Source organism: Myotis nattereri, assembly GCF_964212035.1.
Source record: "Myotis nattereri genome assembly, chromosome: 5".
Classification (NCBI taxonomy): Eukaryota; Metazoa; Chordata; class Mammalia; order Chiroptera; family Vespertilionidae; genus Myotis; species Myotis nattereri.
Genome location: NC_138080.1, coordinates 24,187,440 through 24,196,555, shown reverse-complemented (window position 1 = coordinate 24,196,555; position 9,116 = coordinate 24,187,440). Strand labels below are relative to the sequence as shown.

At 45.4% G+C, this 9,116-nt stretch overlaps 1 protein-coding gene and 1 pseudogene across 2 annotated transcripts; one reads left to right on the top strand and one right to left on the bottom strand.

Moving 5' to 3' along the window:
• LOC308520161 (putative methyl-CpG-binding domain protein 3-like 3) lies at positions 1-555 on the bottom strand (the record flags this gene model as incomplete). The annotated part of the gene is made up of 1 exon (XM_081092702.1): positions 1-555. One exon carries the CDS (start codon positions 553-555, stop codon positions 1-3), a length of 555 nt encoding a protein of 184 aa, XP_080948828.1.
• Positions 556-6,477: 5,922 nt separating this feature from the next.
• Positions 6,478-7,644, top strand: LOC308520584 (DNA-directed RNA polymerase III subunit RPC4-like; annotated as a pseudogene). The gene has a single exon. The product of its transcript is annotated as a DNA-directed RNA polymerase III subunit RPC4-like (transcript).
• The last annotated feature ends 1,472 nt before the right edge of the window (positions 7,645-9,116 follow it).

Sequence of the window (9,116 nt, the reverse complement as noted above, 5' to 3'; positions counted from 1 at the left end):
TCACTCCTGGCTCTCTGCCTCCCTGGCCAGCCTGTCTTCCCTCAAAGCCGCAGCCAGTCTCTCTCTTGCTTTCCTCACTCTGAGATTCTGTCTCTGGATGTCTCCACGGGTGACCAGTTGCCTGCACAGAAGTGGTGGACCCCAGAGACCTGCTCCTTGGATCATCTCTACCCCATGTAACAATTGTGCTGCGCTGGGCTGGGGACTGGTGTGCAGAGACCCAGGACCAGCACGGCCCAGGGATTCACCCGCACTTCCTGGGGCAGTTATTCTCATCACATTTGTCACATCCAAAGTATTTAGAAGTTCCCCTTCACTGCTGCAGGCCTGGAGCCCCTGCAGTCTCCTGTAGGCACTCATCTGCTGGGGCTTCTCCAAGGTCTCCTCCTGCTGCCTGTGCCTGACCACATTGTCAGGATGGGCAGTAACCTTGGTGACTGCACTTTTAAAAATGCAGCTGGTCAGCCTCATTGGATGTTCAGTCCTTTCCCGACGTCTCCGTTTGCTCATGGCTGAAACCAGTTGTCTCTTCTTCGCTAAAGTCTGGGGCATCATGTTTCTCTGGAGCTTTCCCTTTGAAAACAAAATGAAATGTAAAGTTTGAGTAAAGTGGGAGAAAAAGACTCCCATTGCATTTGGACCCTCCACCCTCCTCTCCTTTTGAAGAAGCCTGTCTGTTCATCACAGTCATCGGGAAAGTTGTTGAAACTCAGTTTTGTGGACCTCAAGCCAAGTAGGACTGGGGCGGGGCCAGGAATTTATATCCCCAAGTGTTCCCAGAGGATGCTGATGCTGCTAGCACAGGCACCGCACATTAACAGCCAGGTCCTGGGACATCAAGCTGATATGAGCCAAGAACAGAAGAATCAAGGTCACTATCCTGTTTCAATTCCAGACCATTTCATCCACCAACTTCCTCTGAAGATGGTTCTCTCTTTCCATGTTTGTCAATGTCCACTCCACAGATGCTGATATCCTCTAATGGTGGGTAGAGTCTAACCCAGTGAAGTCATGTGCCTTTCAACCCCCCAATACCCACGTTCACTTGCACACCCTAGTCCAGTGATGGCGAACCTTTTGAGCTCGGCATGTCAGCATTTTGAAAAACCCTAACTTAACTCTGGTGCCGTGTCACATATAGAAATCTTTGATATTTGCAACCATAGTAAAACAAAGACTTACATTTTTGATATTTATTTTATATATTTAAATTCCATTTAACAAAGAAAAATCAACCAAAAAAATGCGTTCGCGCGTCACCTCTGACACACGTGTCATAGGTTCACCATCATTGTCCTAGTCCCTTCTTTACTCAGATATTCTTTGGTTCATAATACAGTAAATCCTCAATTTTGTGGACCATGATGTAACAGACTTAGTACTTCACTGACAAAATTCCCAGTCCATATGTCCTGCATGAACATTTAACACTCTGTTAATTTTAAAATGCCTTTTACCAAGATTTGCTTATAATGATATCAACAGGTTTTATTTTGTAATTAATTCAGTTATTTTTAAATAATTTTCACTATTGATTTGAGTGGAAGGTGGAGGGAGAGTGAGATAGAAACATCAATAATGAGAGAGAATCATTGACTGGCTGCCTCCTACATGCCCCACACTGGGAATCGAACCCGCAACCCAGGCATATGCCTCAACTGGGAATTGAACCATCACCTCCTGGTTCATAGGTTGATGCTCAAGTACTGAACCAAGCAGACTGGGCCACTGTTATTTTTAACAAATTTCGGTGAATAGCCAAAGGTTGGAAAAAACACTGTAGCAATTTTACTAACATAAATAAGTATTACTCCAAAACCGGTTTGGCTCAGTGGATAGAGCGTCAGCCTGCGGACTGAAAGGTCCCGGGTTCGATTCCGGTCAAGGGCATGTACCTGGGTTGCGGGCACTTCCCCAGTGGGGGATGTGCAGGAGGCAGCTGATCGATGTTTCTCTCTCATCGATGTTTCTAACTCTCTATCTCTCTCCCTTCCTCTCTGTAAAAAATCAATAAAATATATTTTAAAATATATATATATATAAAATATAAGTATTACATGTCTACAACTATAGTTTTCAAATTTAAATCCAAAAGTCACTGCTGGTCAACAGTGTTCAGAGAATGATTAGCATGTGATCACACTGCATCATGGGAGGTAATTGGGCTATTATTGTCCCCTGGACTGACTTTCTGCAGCAGTTTTAATGCCTGCAGGCCAAATGCTCAAGGTGACATTCATTTACTAGATCTATTCAGCATATATTTAAAACTGCCGTAATACATATAGAAAAGTTTTCTGTGAAATTAAACGTTTGTATGTACTTAATTTTAATTACACAAATGGGTCTACATAGGTGAAAATGGGAGGGCTAATTTGTCGAAAGTTTCTTTTAAAAAAATTATATTTTATTCATTCCAGAGCGGAAGAGAGGAAGAGAGATAGACACATCAATGATGAGAGAGAATCATTGGTTGGCTGCCTTCTGCTTGCCCCTAATGGGGGTTGAGTCCACAACCTGGGCATGTGCCCTTGATGGGAATTGAACCTGGGACCCTTCAGTCCATAGGCAAACACCCTATCCACTGAGACAAAATGGCTAGGGCCAAATGTTTCTTTTTTTAAAAAAAACCACATGTTTTTGTTCATATCAGAGAGAGAAAGAAAGAGGGAAAGAGAGAAACACCAGTGATGAGAGAGTCTTTGATCAGCTGCCTCCTGCAAGCCTGCTATGGTGGATCCCTGAGCCCCCAACATGGGCATGTGCCCTGACTGGGATTTGAACTGTGACCTGCTGGTTCATGGGTCAGCCACTGAGCCACATCATCCCAGGCTTATTTGTCAAATTTTTAAAAAATATATATTTTATTGATTTTTTAGAGAGGAAGGGAGAGGGATAGAGAGTTAGAAACATCGATAAGAGAGAAACATTGATCAGCTGCCTCCTGCACACCCCCTACTGGGGATGTGCCCACAACCAAGGTACATGCCCTTGACTGGAATTGAACCTGGGACTCTTCAGTCCGCAGGCCAACGCTCTATCCACTTAGCCAAACCAGTTAGGGCAATTTGTCAAAAATTTTTTTTTTAAATATATTTTATTGATTTTTTACAGAGAGGAAGAGAGAGAGAGAGTTAGAAACATCGACGAGAGAGAAACATCGATCACCTGCCTCCTGCACATCCCCCACTGGGGAAATGCCTGCAACCAAGGTACATGCCCTTGACCGGAATTGAACCTGGGACCCTTCAGTCCGCAGACCGACGCTCTATCCACTGAGCCAAACCGGTTTTGGCTTTTTTTTATTTTTTTATTTTTATTTATTTATTTATTTATTTTTAAAATATATTTTATTGTTTTTTTACAGAGAGGAAGGGAGAGAGATAGAGAGTTAGAAGCATCAATGAGAGAGTAACATCGATCAGCTGCCTCCTGCACATCTCCTACTGGGGATGTGCCCGCAACCAAGGTACATGCCCTTGACCGGAATCGAACCTGGGACCTTTCAGTCTGCAGGCTGACGCTCTATCCACTGAGCCAAACCGGTTTTGGCTAATTTGTCAAATTTTTACCATACGCATTGAGAAAGCCTACTTTATTATAGAACAGACTTTATCAGACACTCCCCCACCCCCTTGCCCAAATTAATCTGTTATGTCGAGGTTTTATTGTAACTCAGAAATACCATATTTTCTTCACAGTTTCCATTTTTGCACAAAGACCTCCAATGTAAATAACCCGCCTAAGCCTCCTTCTCTCCTCCTACTCTCCCTCTTACTCTCTGCCCTTTAATCTGACTTAATGCAATCTGTGCTTCTTAGAAGTCAGTCCTGTTCTCACATTTGTACTCCATCCACACCCTTTCTGGGCCATCCCATTCAATTCTCTGGCTACAAAAACCATTAATGAAGTAGATGTGCCCATGGAATCAATGTAATCTGCCTTCAATCCTGAGGCTCAGATAGCTATCTGTCCACTCATCCCATCACTGCTAGTATCGCTGACTCAACTCAGAGACCAGGTGCCATGCCCAACTGACCCGTTCCCCAAATATTTCACTACTAACTCAGAGTCCCCTAGAGTCACTTGTTCGTGCTAATATCTTGTGTAAGCCAGTGCCTTTCTGGACACCAGGCACCCCACTAGACTAAAGAATGTCTGATATGGTGTTAGGTATAAGGAGGTGATGTGAGAAACAGTCAGGCCAGGACAGAGACCGTTAGAAGAGGAGGAGGGATGGAGGATGAGAGGTTAGGAGGGATAAAGAAAAAAAAAGAACTACAATTATTGATGCCAAAGAGATTAAGGAAAAACTAACTGATGAGATGCTATCTGATTACAGAACTGAATTTATTTTTTTAATCCTCACCTGAGGATATTTTTAATTGATTTTTAGAGAGGGTGGAAGAGAGAGGGAAAGACAGAGCGAAATATATATATGAGGGAAACACATCAGTGGTGGTCTCCTGCAGGAGCCCCGGCCAGGGTCCAGGCCAGGTAGGAGCCTGCAACCTAGGAACGTGCCCTGGTTCGGAACTGAACTACCTTTGAAGAGAATTGAACCTGGGAGCCTTGGGTCCACAGGCCGACGCTCTGTCTCTTGAGCAAAACCAGCATGGGCCTGAATTTTTGTTTAAATGACCAAGCACATTGTATCAAACATTTTCCAGAGAGGGGCACAATTTAAACTGTGCAGGGTCAAACATGACTTCCAACTTCTAGGGAGATGGATGTTAGTTAAAAACAAAGCGAAGCCGGCCAGTGTGGCTCAGTGGTTGAGCGTAGACCTATGTACCAGGAGGTCATGGTTTGATTCCTGGTCAGGGCATATGCCTGAGTTGTGGGCCCATTCCCAGTGTGTGGTGTGCAGGAGGCAGCTGATCAATGACCCTCTCTCTCCTCATTGAGGTTTTTCTCTCTCCCTCTCCCTTCCTCTCTGAAATCATTACAAATATATATATATATATATAAATAACAACAAAATACACAAAGCAATATCACCCTGGCTGATGTGGCCCAGTTCTGGAGCATGGTCCTATACACCAAAGTTCGTGGGTTCCATTCCTGGTCAGGACAATATCTCGGTTATGGGTTCAATCCCTGCAACGGGAGGCAATCAACTGATCTCACTCTCCGCTCTGTTTCAAGAAAAAAAACACCAACCAATAAAACACAAAGCCAAGACTAAACAAAAACATCAGGCCTATTAACCCAAGGAAGATTTATGTACAAAAAAATACAAGACTTTGAACATTACTTAACAAACATTAACACCTAAGAAATGGCGTTGAGGAAGACACTTTCTTGATTTAAGAGCAACAGTCTACTAATTTCCCGAGGTTTCACAAAAGGAAAAATATACAATGGACAGTCTGGCTGCTGATAGGGAATCTGTACTCACCAGAGAAGGCTGGTTTGTCTTCATGATTGATCCAGGCTCCCCCATGGCTGCTGAGCTGTGTTGCTGGCCCACTCCTGACATGCGCACAGCCTGTGGCTTGCTCAAAACTGCAGTGGCTTTCTCCTCTGCTTCCCCTTTTATGGAGGAAGGGAGTGGGTAATCCCATCAGTAGATAATCCTGTCTCATATCCACCTTGTTCCTAAATCTTTATACAAAAATGAAAAGATGGGATTATTGACACTGTTCAATACTGTTACTGTTTTCAAAAAGTAAGGCACTTGTGGATGGGTGGTATTCGCAGTTTCTATCCACATTTGAATGATTTTATGACCCACTATGGCTACATTCCACATGAACAGAATGGACCTGGCCGGTGTTGCTCAGTGGCTGAGCGTTGACCTAGGATCCAGGAGGTCATGGTTGGATTTCCAGTCAAGGCACATGCCTGGGTTTCAGGCTCAATCCCCAGTGGGGGACTGATCAATGATTCTCTCTCATCACTCATGCTTCTATCTCTCACTCCCTCTCCTTTCTTTTCTGAAATCAATAAAAATACATAAAACACTAATAAAATAATTCTTATGTGTTTCAAAAGAAAAAGAGCAGGAATGGAAGTTTCTATGCACAAAAATTTCCATGCAGTTTATCTCAATAGAAAACCATAGAGACTGTTTAAATGTTTAGTAAGAGAATATCCAAAATACTTATAATTCTGTATAATACATAATACAGCCAATAGCTCTAATCCAGTTTTACTCAAGGGTTTGAGCATCAGCCTTGGGCGGAAGGGTGGAGGGTTCTAATCCACTTAAGGGCACATACCTGGATAGCGGCGTTGGTCCCTTGCCACTGATGGTGTTGTGCGGAGGCAACCAATCAACGTGTCTTTCTTATTTGCTGTTTCTCCCTCTCTCTCCCTCCCTTCTACTCTCTCTGAACAAAAAAATAAATGGAAAAATTATAGCCTCGGGTGAGGATTAACAATAGCAATAAAAAAGTAAACTACACTTCTGCCTTCCGCCTCACGCAGAGACCTAGGGTTGGCCATGGGCGACCCGCGCGGCAGCATGGCAGCATGTCGGGAGGAAAGGCCTCGGGCGAGCCCAGCGCCCTCCTCTCTGGCGCTCGGGGGGCTTATGGGCCACACCTCACCCCTGGCCGCCTTCCCTCCATCCGCTCCAGGGGTCTCACCCTCGGGGGAGTCAAGAAGAAAACCTTCACTCCAAATATCATCAGTCGGAAGATGAAGGAAGAACCCACGGAAGAAGTGACCATTAAGAAGAAAAAGCGTGAAAGGGATAGAGACCCACAGCGGGAGGGTCATGGACGGGCCGGGGGCGACCAGAAGTGATCCAGTCCTCGTCCACCTTCCAGCAGGGCCCCGCTGAAATGATGAAGAAAAAGGGGAACTGGGGTAAGACAGTGGATGTGTCGGCCATGGGGCCCTCTCATATCATCAACATCAAAAAAGAGAAGAGAGAGATAGACGAAGAAACAAAACAGATCCCGCGCATGCTGGAGAAGGATAATTTCATCGATGACCCTGGGCTGAGGAATGACACTCGAACCATGCCTGTACAGCTGCCTCTGGCTCACTCCGGGCGGTTGTTTAAGGAAGAGAATGAAGAACCAGATGTTACACCTTGGCTGGCTGGCCCCAAGGAAGAGGACATGGGGGTGGATGTGCCCGTTGTGAAAGTAAAAGAGGAGCCATGAGATGAGGAGGAGGAGGCCAAGATGAAGGCTCCTTCCAGAGCAGCCAGAAAGACCCCGGGCCTCCCAAAAGACACATCTGTGGCAGAGCTGCTCAGGGAGCTGAGCCTTACGCAGGAGGAAGAGCTGCTGTTCCTCCAGCTGCCAGACACGCTCTCTGGCCAGCCGCCAACTCAGGACATCAAGCCTATCAAGACAGAGGTGCAGAGTTTAAGATGGATGGATGGTGGTCGTGAAGCAGGAGAAAGACTGGGAAGCCAGGCTGGCAGAGAATGCTTGTACCCTGGCTGACCTGACAGAGGGTCAGGTTGGCAAGCTGCTCATCCGCAAGTCAGGAAAGGCACAGCTCCTCCTGGGCAAGGGGACTCTGGATGTAACAATGGGAACCGCCTGCTCCTTCCTGCAGGAGCTGGTGTCCATGGGCCTTGGAGACAGTAGGAAGGGAGACTTGACAGTCCTAGGACACGTAAAGCACAAACTTGTATGTTCCCCTGATTTTGAATCCCTCTTGGATCACAAACACCGGTAAAATGAGCAGATGGAGGATGATGGTGACTGCCCATGGCTGCTGCCTGCTCCAGACGTTTTGTTCTAAAATCTGTGGAACCTGGAACAGGCCTATTGAGCCCACTCACTCCAGCCTCTGGCAGCCATTGCTCCAGTTTTCCCCACCGGGCCCATGTGGCTCCCTCCCACAGCAGCTGCGAATGGCACAACGGCCTTCCCACAGCATGGATGCTGCATGTCCTTGCTGCTGGGGTGCTTGTCCCTTCTATGTATTATTATATTTATGCGTTATCTCTTCAGCTGACTACATCTTTCCAGGTGCAGAGGGGAGGGTCTGCGGAAGAGTACAGGCTCCTCCTCGTGGTGACCGTCTGGGTTCTCGCTGTGGGAAGTGTAAGAACTGCTGCTGCTGGTGTTGCTCTCGCTCCCTCCTTCCTCCTGAGGGGCAGTCAGAGAGAGAGCAGGGAATGTTTTAGTTGGAGTCTCAGTACTCAGGCCCGGCTCCATCAGTAACTAGCAGTGTGACCTTGGACAAACCACCTAACCTTTCTGAGCCTCATATTCCTCGTTTGATAAAAATGAGGACAATACCTACCTCACAAGGTCGGTGTGAGGATTAAATGGAATGTTGTAGATGAAAACTCCTTGCACAAGGCCCCCACCTGTACAGTACTCGCTCAATAAATGTTAGTTTCCCTTCAAAAAAAAATAGAAGTAAACTAATATTGTGTACATTTGCATTTTACCTAATTACTGATAAATTTGAGATTACTCAACCATCTTACTCTTTCCTTCCCTTTCACCTCATTAGATAAAGTTCCTTTACTTTCTACTTCACTGGCATTGATTTAACTATTTTATTCCACTGTTACCCAGGCCTAGTAACTTGTTAGTTGCAATCATGTACAAATCTTTGCGTAATTACATTAATGATTAAATCATGCATCCTTTACTTAACACACTATAGTACTATAGTACAATTAATTACTTTTCCCACCACCCCAAATCTAAAACCTTAGAACCCTTTCAAGTCTATTTTGAAGCTTCCTTACTTTTGCATTACTGTTGTCATGCATTTTTTAAAAAATATACTTTTATTGATTTCAGAGAGGAAGGAAGAGGGAGAGATAGAAACATCAATGATGAGAGAATATCATTGATCAGCTGGCTGCCTCCTTTCCGCCCCACATTGGGGATCAAGCCTAAAACCTGGGTATGTGCCCTGACCAGGAATGGAACCATGACCTCCTGGTTCATACGTCAATGCTCAACCACTGAGCCACACCGGCTGGGCAAGTTGTTGTTCATTTATGTTGTTCTCTATATTCACATATCAGTGAAAACATGTGGCATTTGTCTTTCTCTATCTGACTTATTTCACTTAGCATAATACCTTCAGCTCCCTGGGAATTGTCACTAATGCACAGGCTGGGGTGTGGCTTAGCTGCCCTGGGGACAGCAGCCAGCAGGCATTTAAACTGCTGCAGGGAAGGC